Raw genomic sequence first — 14,853 nt, forward strand, 5'->3', positions numbered from 1 at the left:
TTAACTGTTTGTAAGCCTGTTTATGTTTGAGACATGGCAAACACCACCGCGGAGTAGTCTAGTGCATCGGAATCAAGATCTGATGGCTCAACACTCAGAGTGTGGGTTTTAATTTCCGGTCATGAAACTCATGTCCTTGAGCAAGGCACTTAAACATAACTGCTTCTCTTAACCTGGGTGTATAAATCAGAGCTTGAGAAGGCATAGAAAGCGTTCTGTTGAGTTAAACCCTTCGTGGTAATTTAAGCAGCTCTAGCGATCGTATGATCCCAGGGAGTTGAGAAAGTTGCCAGAATGGTCTATGTATGCTTGATGAACAGGGATAATTTTTTGTTAAAGCCCCTTGATCTAGCTACTTGGAAATGTGTGCATTATTAAGAAACAAGTATATGCTTGTTATTAATACATGTACGTTAGAAGCTAATTACATGTCTAAGGAATTATATAATTATGGCTACTCACTAATAGTTCCTTTCTGAGCCTGTCTAGTTCTGCATTAGCTGGGGACTTGTACACATCTCCGTTGACACCGTTTAGGTTTCCTTGTTTCAGCTGGTCAAGTTGCTGTGTCAGTTCCTCCACTTTGGCCACGGCTTGGGCTAGCTCCTTCTCTTTCTGTGTAAACAGCGTCCTGACTGAGTCCAACTCGTTGGCTGTTTGGGTTCAACAGAAAAGAAGACAGTTTTGGTTAATTTATAACAAATAAATAAATAAAATACTGATAATGGTAAGTTTAAAGCTGGCCTGGACTGATGTGGGGGACACGGAGGCCACAGTTTCTGTTGTCTTGGTCTTGGCCTTTGTTCCCCTTCAAAAGTTTCCCACAGACTTAAAGATTTTGCCATGAAAATGCCCCTTGCAAAATGAAAATGGCCTTGTCCTCTATAAGACAAAATTAAGGCCTGTCAAAGTTTCTTTAATCAAAACTGAGTTTGTCCCTACTTATTGAGAATTAATTCATATTGGTCTATAATTCAAATAGCTTGTCTGATTTGAAATTTGGGAAGACAACTTAGCATTTTGGAATTATTTTGAACTATCAAACTATGAAGATGGACATTTTCATTTGAGCATAAAGCAAGGTCTTGAGCAAAGTTGTTAAACTTGATGAAACAAAACAAAAGTATTTGAAAATGTCACATCTCAAAATAACATGAAACTTGTGATGTAAAAGTGGTCATCTCTAAACATATAACTTATTGTATATATTGGTATTGAATAAACAATGTGCAGTCACTTCTGTCAACAATCACATTTCTACATTTTAATTTGCAAACAAGTTTTTGTATCCGGTTGAAAGCCTGCATTAAACTCACAAAAGCAACAAATTTGTGACACCCCCCCCCCCCTAAAAAATAGTTTCCATCTGTCAAAAAATAACCATAGAAAGACAAACAGGACAAAAATACAGAAGACTTGGAGTGCTTCGAGCTAAAGAAAAACTATTGATGAGTCATGACATTGGAGGACTGAATAACGGTACACTCTCTGTCAGTTACACTGCAACATCGTGAATGCTGCTGGCCAAACACTTCTTGTCAATTGACGAGAGGAAATATTCTCTCATCGTTTCTGACAAATCGCTGAATATAGGATGTGACTATGGGTACATTAAAACAACCAGCCCAGCGGGAGCGTTTCAAGTTTCACTGTCATGTGATCGTACCTTGAGTTATGTTTTTGCATATTTTAAACAGACGTTTCTTTTTGTCAGTTTTCTTTCTTTCTTTTCAATGACGCAAGATCTTTTAATGTTAATTCCAGTCAGAAAATGTTTGTTTTTATAGTATTGCATGCTTGTATTAAAGTGGTATTTAACCCTAGCATTGTAAATTAAATTGGCCCAATTTTTGGACTGTGTATTGGCAGGGCTGATTAAATTGGCCCTATTTATAACACGTTGTTATTGTTTACAACACACCACATGACCTTAAAATGGCCTTTGTGAAAGTTGTGACCAAATAAATCTTGGGAAGTCAGCTATGAACTTGTATGCCTCGACTTTTGTTTCTACAAATTTCATTTACAGTATTTTAGAAAAAGTAGTGACTGAAAGCTTCCAATGCACTGCATATTTTATAATGCAATGCCATGGTTAATAAAGAACTGTACATGTCACTGGCATTTATTTATTAATATACGGGACATGCACTCAGCTGCCTTAAAGTGAAAGGCTTTTTAGCTAATAAATTTACGGAATCGTTACAAGCACTCGAAGTTGCAAAATCTTAAATAAACTACACTTTGAGCATACTCAACGAACAGCACCAGGCTGTATGAATGAAGCCACTTACACAGTGAGTGATTAGAGCTCTTGGCGGAGTCGGCTTGACCCCTCAGGGACCGTAGCTTGCGCAGCTTCTGCTCCTGGGCGTCCACTTTGTCTCGCAGATGTCGCAAGCGCTCGTCCTCTGCTGCCATTTGCTATTGAAAAAGAAATCACCAAACCAAAAATTCACAAGAAAGAATGGAAGATGGTTTGTACCTTGGGTTTTATAATGAAGCACTTATCACTGAGTAGGGTTAAGGGGGGAGACTTGGTACCATGTAATACGATCCTCGTCTTTCTGACTAATTATTTCTACTATAATAAATCTGTCTCTTCATATCGTCTCTTGAGCTTTACTATTGGCACCATGTTCATTGTCGCCACTTTCTCCATGATTTAGAAAACAGCTCTACAGTATGCTTCCATGCATCTCACACATGACCAATCATAGTCAATCATCGTCATGGAAGCCAAATCTTTAAAACATCCAAAACAGCGCGCTCTGGGGTCCATGGCTTCCATTAATGCGAAGACTGCAGTGCAAATCACGTAGATAACCCTGTTGTATTAATGGCTTTCTGACATGTTTCCCAGCTTCTTGCGCTCTTATTTCTTTAATATATCTATTTTTTTTCCTCACTCAGCTGCACATGATTTCATAAACCAGGCCAAATTAGGTTTGCGATTGTGCACAGAGCGTCACTCTGACTGGGAAGTTAAGTGTCTCTGCTTCCGAGCCCAGCACCTGTCAAAACTCAGCGAGATGTTTTCCCAACCATGAAACCGACTATAAAATTAGGATCCTGGTTTTTTAGTTTCTCTCTCTCCAGTGCATGAGAGAGACTCTTTAACTCAGTTCGCTATCCTCACTTGCCTGAGCTTGGCAACGGAATAATTCCTGAATGGAGCCATGACGCTATTAAACTTAATAAAAATTGCTCTTGACGTCAATCGCGTCCTGCTTCAACTACCAAAAATACAAGCAAGAATGCAAGCTGTTAGTTTAAATGTCAAATTTTATATGATACAAAAGTTTTCCCTTAATGACCCTTGATGTTTGTTTCAAATTTTGTTTATTTAAATTTTTTTGTCACACTTTTTTCTTTGTCATTATTTCACGATCAAATAGTCATAGAGATAGCTTAGTCCATAGTTTAAAAAAAAACAGTACACAAATTTTGCTTTTAGGTATTAACACAGGATGACGATAGTTCCTCCATGAAGAAAGAAGAATTATCTACAAATATAACATTTCTCTGCGAGTCAGGCATTTGTAAAGAACAACCCCACAGGAGTCTCATCCAAATCAATGCCTCACTGCATCAATTAGGCACAAGAGAAGGAGCACCGGCCAGAAACCTCTAGCCTTTTATATCATTTCTTTCTGTCAGTTCCAAGTAAGGCATCCAAGCATGCTCTTCATGTTCCGATGTTTTGACAGAAAGCTATATTTTTTCGATTTTTTTCCCCCTCCATCATGACAAACAACAGTCTCTATGGAGCTGAGGAACCCTGTGGATTCTCAAAGCGGTGGATGCTAAATGTTGGCAAGGCCAATTAAAAATCTCCAAGGCCATTCGCCACCAGGGGCAATGCACAAAGTCAAGGCTCACCACGTACAGCACGCCACACACCGCACGCTTGACTTTCTACATGGATATCAAGTAGCGATATCCAGCATCAAGAATGGCAATTCAATATCTTTCTTCTTTCTTTGGGTCACAGCTTGCCCATAAATACTTGAAAACTGAACCGTTACTCAGCCCGATTAGCCTAGCACAGCTCTTTCCTCTCCCCAGCTTAGTGCTCATTGTCAGAGAGTTTCATGACCCACTTTTAATGTGTTTTTTTGTCCAGTGAGTTTCAAATGTCTAAAACCCCTGCCAGGGTGCTAAGTGGTATGAAGCCTGAGGCTAGTCAGCCATGGTGACAATTGAAATGCTGGCTCAGGGAATTTTCATAAGAATTTAATGTCAATTGTGTGAAGACCCAGCTTCGGAGTGCATGAAAAGATTTGTCAAATCTGAGTCGGGCCAAATCTGTGCCTATGACATTTCCTATAAAGTATAAGTTCAACTTTGTTTCCCCAGTTTAAACTATAAAACTCTTCTACACGTACATCTAAAGGGGGATTACTACTAAAGCAACTGTTAGACTAAGCATTTTTTTTCTCAAGCTTTAAATTAACGCCAAAATATTTGCCAGGGGTGTAAAACATACACAGGTCTGATACTTCATGGAAGCAATCTAAGCAACTGCTGTTACGCTCCAGGTAATTATTTGACTTGATGCCCCCTTGAATTGAGCCAGTGCATATAAAAATTTCCCTCATAAGAGGCGTCTTTGGATAAGAAAAACTGTATTGTCCTTCATGAATGAAGTACACATGCACGTAGGCCTGCATACGTATGTACTGCTTTAATGTAATGTGCAATATTAACTGAAAGGTTGAGCCTATTAAATTCATAGACATTTACTCAGATTATTTGACATATGTACACTGTGAAGTTACTTTTTTTTCTTCTTCAAATTTCCCAACATGAATATCACACGGCCGTCTTAATAGGCTGTAATAATAGTTTTTTGAATGCACAACTATGCATAATGCGTAGCTTTTGCGTGCACCACTTTGGAGTTTTGGTCAAACTACTTGCATAATTGGTCGTTGAACCAATTTGCTGCATTGACAAATTTAAAGGCTTGACACAGCTTAAAGCCAAAACCCAAGTTGCCTATAAAAATGGTGTACAATGTATACTGGGAATGTACAATGTATACTGGGAATTATCTATTGCTGTTGCATGTAGTTTGAGGCATTAATGACAGACCATATTTCAGGATCAAGTTTTCCATTTCAATAAGAAGTTGTAATGTCAACTGGTGTTCGTTTTATCTTCCCATGACCGTATTTTCACAACACAGCCCCATACAAAATAATCATGTCTTCAAAACAACACAACCCCAGGGCATTTTTTTTTTCTGCAAAATTGGTTAAAACCCAGCTTAGAAAAGCAGTGTACATTTGAGGATGGAGGAAGGACATTTCCATGATGTGAGTGAGCACATATCCAGGGGGGTATTATGTACAATCACAAAAAAAGTTCTCAGCTCTTTATGAGTGACAACTGAGGTCAGCACAACACACAAGAATGTAATCTTGAAGACCTTGAGAGGATCACAGGAACATGAAATCGCAAGTTGTCAGATTATTACAGTTTATACACCTCATACAAGGTCACCACTGCAAGACATAACACAGACATTCAACAGAACCAGGAGCCTCTATGTTGTGTAAATTTACACATTCGCAATGTTGTGTTTTCTTTAAAACCACTATTGCTGTCACAATAACATATGCTGGAATGTATGAACTTGAGTTAATCAAAGGATTGTTTACACTGGCTTGAGAAATGCCATTGTGCTCACTTTACTACAAAGGAGCCTAGGACAAAACAAAAAAAAACAAGCAAATGCCAATTCCCAAATATCCTTGAGTGGCATACTGATATATTGAGCAACCATATAAAAACCAAAACCCTAAAAAAAAAAAAAAAAAAATGACAACAACAACAAAAACCAAACAGTAACAACAATAAAAGCATCAACAACAACAAACAAACCCAAGTCACAAAAAAAATAAAATAATAATGCTAGTCATAAGTTGAGTATCCTTATATTCCTTATTTGTACAAAACAGTATAATTGTAACCACGATTACCCCTACACATGTACCACCCTTACTCTATGGTACCACACAAGCCCTTCAAAATCCAACAGCATGTTTTGGTTGATTCTGTTCTATTTTCTTCCTCCATGGTTAGACCATAATTTTACATGGAATCATGGAGGTAAATTTCTACCTCCATGATGGGATCAGCACACACACTGTCATTATCAGAGTGTTTTGGTGCTGAGTGTACCAAATGGTGTTGGATTTTGTAAAATTGAGCACACAGCAAGGAATTGAGGAAGAATCCTAGTAAATCACTCAGAAGGACTTAATAACCTAGAGCTGCAATGTAGATCAGCCTACATCAGATGGTAATGTTATCATCTCCAATATATAAAAACCATTTTCCAACAATTGAAATCAATCAACAACTCCAATTTGATTAATTTTTGGAAGGATTTATTATGCTTAGGGCCCAACCTTCAAACGAAACACTAGACAACTGGCTTTCAAGACAAACCACTTCATGTTACATTATTCAGAAATGCAACCCCATCTAAACTGATGGGGTGGAAAAAACACACAAACTATCAGCCTTGAGACGGTTGTGTTTTTATGGTGCACACACACTATGGACAATAGACAGCTGCATGTACATTGTAGACTGTGCCATTTTTGTTTCAATTTGCAATGAAAGCATCCAACACAACAGCCCAGTGGACCACTGGTCCCAGTCATCAACAACGCAGCCCCTCATCAACACAAGGCCCTCAACACCACGCAGAGTTCACTGGGGCATTGTAAATTCTGAAACAAGGCCAGTCGAGTCTGGGTGATTTGTTCCCAGTGATTGGGATTGAGGGCTGCTATTTCCTGGTGCTTAATGAAAAAGAACACGCAGCCTGAAGCACTTAGCATACTAGGAAGCACTTGTCATTATTAGGCACTGTACGACGGCCCGTACAGTACACTGGTTATTACTCAAACAGAATTATAAAGGCCCAACCTTTGGAACTCACAGGCTAAACTAATTTATATAAGTTATGCTCGACGTGTGTTTGTGTTTCAATGTTCATTGGATGACATCATGTAATTGGCATTCATAATATTTGATTAATTATTGAGTTGAATGACAGTTTGACACTGTGGACATAACATACTTAACGTTTATTTAGTTGACTTAAGTGTCTGAGAAGGATATTCAATTTAAATTAATTTCATTGGTTGTTTTGTTTTGCAAGACTGTAAAAACTAACAACACTCCTTAAGTAGTAGTAGCAAAAGAATAAAATCTGAATGAAACAATGGGACATAAAAAAAAGTGCTACCAATCTACCATTAGTATTGCCAAGATGGCTGCTAACAATGATATTCAACAATGGAACCCCACTTGAAAACCTGTCATAGGGCTCTTACACCAGGGTCAACACATACCATCCAAGCCAAGATGCATGTTGCTTTTAAAACCAACTGAGGACAAACATATGTCTGTCTACAATAGATGAAAACATCACTCTCAGGAAGACAAAGAATGAATTGAACCATCTGTGGTGGACAAGGCAGGCCATGGGTTCATGACTGGTCCATCAAGGATGATTGAAACCTCTCCAGTTCAAAATCAACCCACATAATGCACTTTTGAACACCTCTGTCTAAGCACTCTTCCCCCCCCCAGACTCCTCGCCCCGCCTTTTTTCTCACCTGCTGTTTCACTTCTTGTTGCTTCAGGAACTTGAGTCGCTGTTGCTTAGCAACCAGCGTCTGTTGCTGAGCCTCAATCTGATGCTGTTGCCTGGTAGCCATGTCCTGGAGCTCCGTCAGTGACAGGTCTACACCGGGTGGTATCTGGAGACATAGAGGGAGGTGAAACAGAAAACAAAACTTCTTTAGCATGTCAGTCACTTAACCTTTACCTCTGGAGAAGGTGGGGGTGTCTATGCAGCATATATACATGTTCCCGCCCCTGCTGGGGTACGAGCCTTGAAACTGGGTTACCTTTCAATGGACCAATTATAGTGAAGCTTGGACAAACATCCAGGCATATTTTGTGGTAAATTTGACCACAGTATTTTTGAATGTACGTACATGTACATATGACGTCTGGCTAGGATTCTTACATCGAATCGGTTAGATTTCAATGCTTGGTTATAGGAATAAAATATAAAAATAGTACATGTAGATAAATAATGAAATAAAGTAGAATGAAGTTTACTAAACAAAATTGACCAATATATAATGGTCCCCATTTGGGTATTATGTATTGGTTTAACATTCCTTGTGATCCACTTTCAAATGATCTATTTTAGCATCATTAAATGCTTTACTGCGATGGTGGGGAGGGGTTGATGTATACAAACGAGGACAATAACATCTACTTTAATTATACGATTCAAACTGCCTCTTACTCGGTGGTCTATTGGTAAGATTTCTGCTCTAGAATTACAAATGTTGTGGGTTCAAATCCCATCCAAGTAATATAGATGAGGATTATGTTTCCACAGGACTCGGGAAAGTACTGAGTATTCAGTGCTTAATACACACCAGTGTATTGGTAAAAACACAAAAAATATTCCTAATCCCTGATGCCTATATTTAAAAATAATAAAAAAAAAAAAATTACATATCCGCAGATTTATTCCAGTCTCCAAGATAATTGCCCTGCAGAGTCACAGCCATTTGTTTGTGTCTGCAAACATCAAGTGAACATCAATAGTCTCAAGTTCAAAGCTAAAAATCCAATTCCAACCCCATAGAATACAGGTTAATGGAGTTTGCTTTGTAGAGCGTATACACGATACAATAATCCATACCACTGTCCCACTAAAAACATATGTATGTTCTCTGTAGAAACAAATCAATATGAACCTCCAGCAATGAAAGGAAAAGATGTTCATATGTAAGTAGAAGCCTAATAATATATATGGACCGATTTATATGCTGAGGTGTTTTATCTGTCGGGTACTCACAATGAATGGGTTAATCAAAGCAGTGCCCTGTATTAATATAATAATCGAGCAAGAAATAAAGTACAGCGTACGTATTAAGTACGTTTACAGCCACACAAAGGTAAATTACTACTACTTTAAATTGCTTGTACACTAAGTTCTAGAAACAATGGTTCAGTTAAGGTATATAAACAAACTAATGCAAGTTCAAAGCCTACTGCCCAGATTTTAAGGCCACATGGTGAACAGCAAGCAATAACGACTCATTAGAAATATAGGGCTGATTAAATCACCCGTGTCAATACTTATTTATTAGTAGAATAACTTTTATTCTTCTATTTTTCTGATAATTAAAAGTTTAATACCTGTAGCACTCAAGCCTGAGGAAACCTGTAAACAAGATGTGAACTAGAAACACTGGGCTTAATCCCTACTCTTCCATAATAAATAAAAGGAAAGTGGGTGCTGAACGAAAAAGTGAACCGCTTCTCAGGCACAACCAATCCTAGAACACGACCGGAACTCAAACCTACAATCACGCTGATCAGAAACACCAAAGAGTCGGGTGCTCCTAACCGCTCGGCCATGACACACCATAAATTAACACACAAGTAAAGAGCATGGTAAAATTATGCTGAAAATACATTGTTTTGAAGTACACATATTTGCATTTATTTATGTCATTGCTTGTCATCGTACAGAAGTACATTCATGTATTATTTCACTTCTGTGCAAGGAACGTACAATAAACCATCACATGAAAAACAAATTATGTTAAATATTAATTGCAAATGTACTTCATTTGACACCCTATACAGAGGCAACAGAGAATTACCCCACGCCCCCCTGCCATTGCCTCGGTGCCCCTTAAAAGGTTCCAGTAAGTCAAGGAAAAGTTTCCTTGCCCTTACAAAGACAAAGTATATGTATCAGGCCTGACCAGTACTTGTAAATTAACAGGTAGGCCTATTTTTTAGTATGTAGTGTCTAAACCAATCTTCTTTCCATTTTTAATAGGAGGCTTTCAATATTGTTTTGTCTAGTCCTCTAGCATTTTAAAGTGAGGATTGCGGAAACAACAGCAAAATAATCCATCTTTATGTTGTTTTGGTTCAGTCCTAAATGAACTGGTAGCTAAAAACTGGACATCGTAAATTTTGTTTACGTATATCGATGTAAAATGTACAAGTACTGTACATGCACATGTGCAATAAAAAAAACTAATCTGGTCTTTTTTTTTATTAGAACGCCGTTAAAAATATTATTTTGTCTGGTAATCTAGCATTTTATGTGTTGTGGTGGTTCTAAAAAAAGAACTGGTAGTGTAACAACCGGACATATTAAATGTTGTTTACGTCCATCTGACAGCTATTCATCTTTTATTTTAAGAAACAACAAGACACCACTGAAAGCTTTTAATTAAGAGTTCCGTGGCAGGATCCCGATGAAGACACGGATGTTGTTGACATGAACACTACAGCTGCCAATAAAAATGGTCCATAAATTTTCCCTTCAAAACAACTTCTACATGTAGTACCAGTAACGGCCTTTTGAGACTTAGTTGCATTGAAGATTTTGAAAAAAGTCATTGGAAAACAATGAAGGACAGTGTGATTATAATGTAGATTAAATTGTGAACTCCATATAAAATGAATTGTAATCACCACTGTATACATGTACAAAAGTGTGTTTATGTGTGTACATGTACAATGTGAGACAGATTATCAAAATAAAATTCCTTAATTCATAACCGACTTGATAAATATTGAATTAATTATGAAGGATTACTGTATGAACAGTACACGAGCCTCCATGCAGTTACTCCACAACATACAGAAACAGCAATGTGATGGTGAGTCTGTGTAGACAAAGATGCTATTACACTGGTTCCCATGGTATCGCAAGCTTCACCTGTTCCAATATCAAGTATAATGTAATGTACATGTGAACAAAACTGTAAGGTACATCACATGTGGTGTACATACATGTTTTATGTACGTGTACATAACATGTACATTGAACATCACCTAATACATGTAAACTCTTATCACTAAGTCATCATATATACTGAAGTTTTCTTGAAAATAAGACATGGTTCATCTTTAGGTTGGTTCACTCCACAGTAACAGGCACAGAAATTATTGGTTATATGTAGAGAAAATGTCAATATCAAGATGGGGATATCCGCACACCGGTTCACTGTACAATCTCAATGTAGTTGCATTATGGTCCTTGTGATCAAAAGTAAATTGGCGTTCTCATTTTCTTAAATAAATAATGATATTTGTAAGTTGCTTGTTCAAACTGGCCAAGCAAAAGCCACACTCACATCAAACATTACACTGTGTACACGCACTCTTGAGTTGCTGTCAGGCTGGGAAACAAGTGTTTTTTGAAACACATTGCAGTATAGAACAAATGATCACACAAGAACAATGTAAACACATTCACAGCTCAAGAGGACACACATGGCAGCTCATTAATAAATTACAAAACTAATTTGCTAAATCCAAAAGATCAACAGTTCTTGAAATGTTAATGCCTGTATAATCGTAACAGTAAATATTGATATACATGTAGCCAGCAAAATTAAGTGCAGAGGATAAATAGTTGAGATCCAGTGACGAACAAAATACTTGGGACAGTTCCTCAGGGGGTGCCACACCTTTTTCTCTAACGGGTATCAAGCCAGTTACACACACACATGGTGTTAGGTTTCCATGTAAAAGTTAAACGTATATCAGCTTCAGACCCAACCCGTGTTGAACGCTACATGTAGGTCCCCAACGGACTCACCAGGAAGTTACCACACACGGCAGATGTTGGAACCGAAGGCAGACGACAATAGACAACCTCCTCATCCACATCCCTCTCTGATCCCAAATCCTCTGCATCCAATCCCTGTGACACTAATCCCCAGCCGCCGTAGAAGCAAGCACTCGGCTGAAAACAATGCATCGCACGTACACACTTTGGCATTCACAAGACACAGTCATCCACCTTGAATCAGACTGCCACAAATGTGATAAGACACCTAAAAACATTTGGTATTTGGGGGGAAGCTCACTCTTTTTTTCGGCATGTCCTGAGCCAGACAGGATCGATACAGGGTTTTGGGACGACCAGAATTGGTGCGGGGAGATGAAATTTGATAGAACAAGAGGTCACAGGACGCCTGCTGGTGTGTACTGATTGAAAGTTGATGTGAGTGGAGGAAAACACCATATCGATGATTAGATTTCAAAATGTGACCGAGGTTCAAGACCCAAAAGTAAGTGGTGAGACAAGATGGATTTGTCTCAGAGGAGACGCGTAGGTGTGGGCTGTGGGCTTTCTACAAACGCTAGTCATATGAGTTACTTGAAGCATGGAGCTCCATGCTTGAAGGAGGGTAACATGTTACATGTAAATGAAGTTCAATAAACTGCACATTGTTCTTGTTTTTAAAAAAAGAATAATACTTTGATTGGTTCTACAAATCTGCTGGCACTGTAAAGTTTGGAAGACCAAATTTTGGCAGTGGGAACCTAAATCACTACAGTGATCTCACACAGCTGTCTATGCAACCATAGAGTAATACCCTCCAGAGATACGGGGTACAGCCAACGTATGTCAAGCACAATTATTTCTGGTTACTGCGTCATTATGTTTGCACCATCATTATTACGTGTGCATTGTACTCACCAATTCTCCTGAGAATTAACCGCACTTCAGTTCAGGTATCCTTGCCCTCGACAAATTGATGAATACAAAATTCAACGTGTTCACGAATTCACATTAAATTGTCACACAACACAACATGTAGGCCCTCATTGTATACTATTTTTTAATTTAATCATAAGTGCTGCTCCCGCGGAACTATCAGAATCCAAAGTGATGAAATTGGTCAAAGTCTTTTGCCAAAAGAATGAATGCACTTTTCAATGACCCTCCCCTTTATTTGCATCACAACCATATTTATGGAGTTATGGACTCAAATTGTGGCTTTCAGTTTCACAATGCTTTTAAAATCAACAGAAAACCTGCTTCTTGTGTATCTCTATTGATCAAATACTAGTGTTTTTGTTCTTTCATCCCTTGTTTCCGTTTCATGTCATTGACAGCCACGTGGTCAATGCACATGCCTTCACAAAAGACTGCCACAGTATTTCCATTGATTAAAACAGGAAGCAAGATTGCTTTTCCCTGCAAAGTATTGCACAGGCGTCGTAAAGAAATAAGGCGTCGGCGCTAAAAAACGTCTTACGAGTCTATAAGTCAGCGAGTGGCCGTATATTATGACTCGGTAACTCAAGACGGCTCCAGAGCTTTTTGCGTCTGTCAGCGCCGTGTAATCTTCGTGCCAGCATCAATTTTCCAAAGTTTCTACTCGGTCTTTACTCGGAGTAAAAAAAAAAACCAAGCCTCCAATCCCATCATGAATGAATAAAGGAATTTTTGTAATAGACTTTTAGGGCAAAATCCAATGAGAGATCAGATGGAGTAACGCATGGCTATCCTGTGGGGATTATTTAACCTCAATTTTACTTTGAACTGAAACTCTCGTATAAAGTTATATACATTGTTTGATTTTGTCTCTAAAAAATAATAATAATAATAATTTTATATAAAGGACTCCTTTAAAAAAATTAAATAAAAAATTACCAAATCGATGTTAATATTGCAACAGTCTCAGAGAAAAGTAAATCAGCCAGGAAGTCTAAAACTTACTGTGAGCAATTGATATTAAACTAAAATTACAAAGTTATGAATTTCGATTCTAGGTACAGTACAAAACACCATCTTGGGAAAAGTATCAGTATCAAGGATTCAGCCCTTTAATTATTTCGTTCTTGAAGGGGCACGGGAATTTTCCTCTGGTAAGGGGCCCTAAAACTTACATTTGTTTTGGAACTTTGCAAAGGGCACCGCAGCAAAAGCACAGGTGGTTTATTTCGCAGCCTGATGGTCAATTACTGCACATGTACTCCTCGACATAAACAAAATATTGATCACTTAAAACTAGTTTGCAATGTCTCTGGGTATGTGTACTCGCATGACAAGTACGCACACCTGTACAAGATGTCCCGCTCAGATGCAATCAGATCAAGATGTCTCAGAAGATGCCAGACAGATTTCTTCTGCATCACTGAGTGTAGGTCCGGGTTTTAAACACAACTCTAGAGGCTGAGGATTCATGCCACATCTATACATTAGCATCTTCACACATCTACATATGGGAATCAGAAACCATGCAACTTACACCCATGCAACTTACACACAAGTCAAGCTCTACACTGGCCAATTTCATAGACCTGCAAAGTATCCTGCCAATAATTGCTAAGCAAAAATTTCAACTGATTTGGGGTTGAACAAAACAAAATTGACTAGACCCCTCCCTGACCATGGGACCCCTGGATTGACATGCCCAGCGTCCTACCAACTGAGCATCTATATTGGCAGTCTCCCTATTTTGTCATGATTTTTGTATGAGGGTGCCAGAAACTTTTAATCAACATTTTTAGCTCTATGAAACTGAAACCTGGTACATGAAACAAGGAGCTAGGACAGGTTGATAAGCCCAGTACACATGTGTTATGCACCCCCCCCCCCAAAAAAAAAAAAAAAACTATTCAGGTGCAATGATCCCTCTGGTACTGTAAATCAAACATCATCCATCTCTTACAATTCTTGGCACCTGTGCAGGTGGACGCTGTGTATACCTTTTGGCATCTTTCCTGCTACTTTTGTTGCACCTGACCCCTTAGTTCTGACCCGTAAAATTAACCCTATGGTTTCCACATGTACAACATATGCCAGACAACAGCAAGGGAATAATCTTGCTTTCATAATAAATCTCATTTTTCACTTCTTGAAAGATCACGACCTAAAGAGGGCACCAACATAACTTACAAATTACTTGTACAACTTGTACAGTGCACTGTTAGGTTCCTTGTCTTTCCCACATGCTACAGTGAATGGATGTACAT

General features: G+C 38.4%; 1 protein-coding gene across 4 annotated transcripts in view; it reads right to left on the reverse strand.

Annotated features, from left to right (window-relative positions):
* Nucleotides 1–14,853, reverse strand: part of LOC117307361 (apoptosis-stimulating of p53 protein 1-like) — a 59,855-nt gene that overhangs the window by 8,682 nt on the left and 36,320 nt on the right. For 3 of the 4 annotated variants that reach the window (XM_033792095.1, XM_033792102.1, XM_033792111.1), the window contains 3 exons: nucleotides 7,641–7,784; nucleotides 2,295–2,424; nucleotides 463–653 (listed from right to left, as the gene is read on the reverse strand). In XM_033792095.1, coding sequence (XP_033647986.1) covers nucleotides 463–653; nucleotides 2,295–2,424; nucleotides 7,641–7,784 — 465 coding nt within the window. Of the gene's footprint in view, nucleotides 1–462; nucleotides 654–2,294; nucleotides 2,425–7,640; nucleotides 7,785–12,568; nucleotides 12,634–14,853 lie in introns of those variants that run through there. The other variant, XM_033792117.1, reaches the window with a different exon arrangement.

This window comes from Asterias rubens, chromosome 1 (assembly GCF_902459465.1).
Source record: "Asterias rubens chromosome 1, eAstRub1.3, whole genome shotgun sequence".
NCBI lineage: Eukaryota > Metazoa > Echinodermata > Asteroidea > Forcipulatida > Asteriidae > Asterias > Asterias rubens.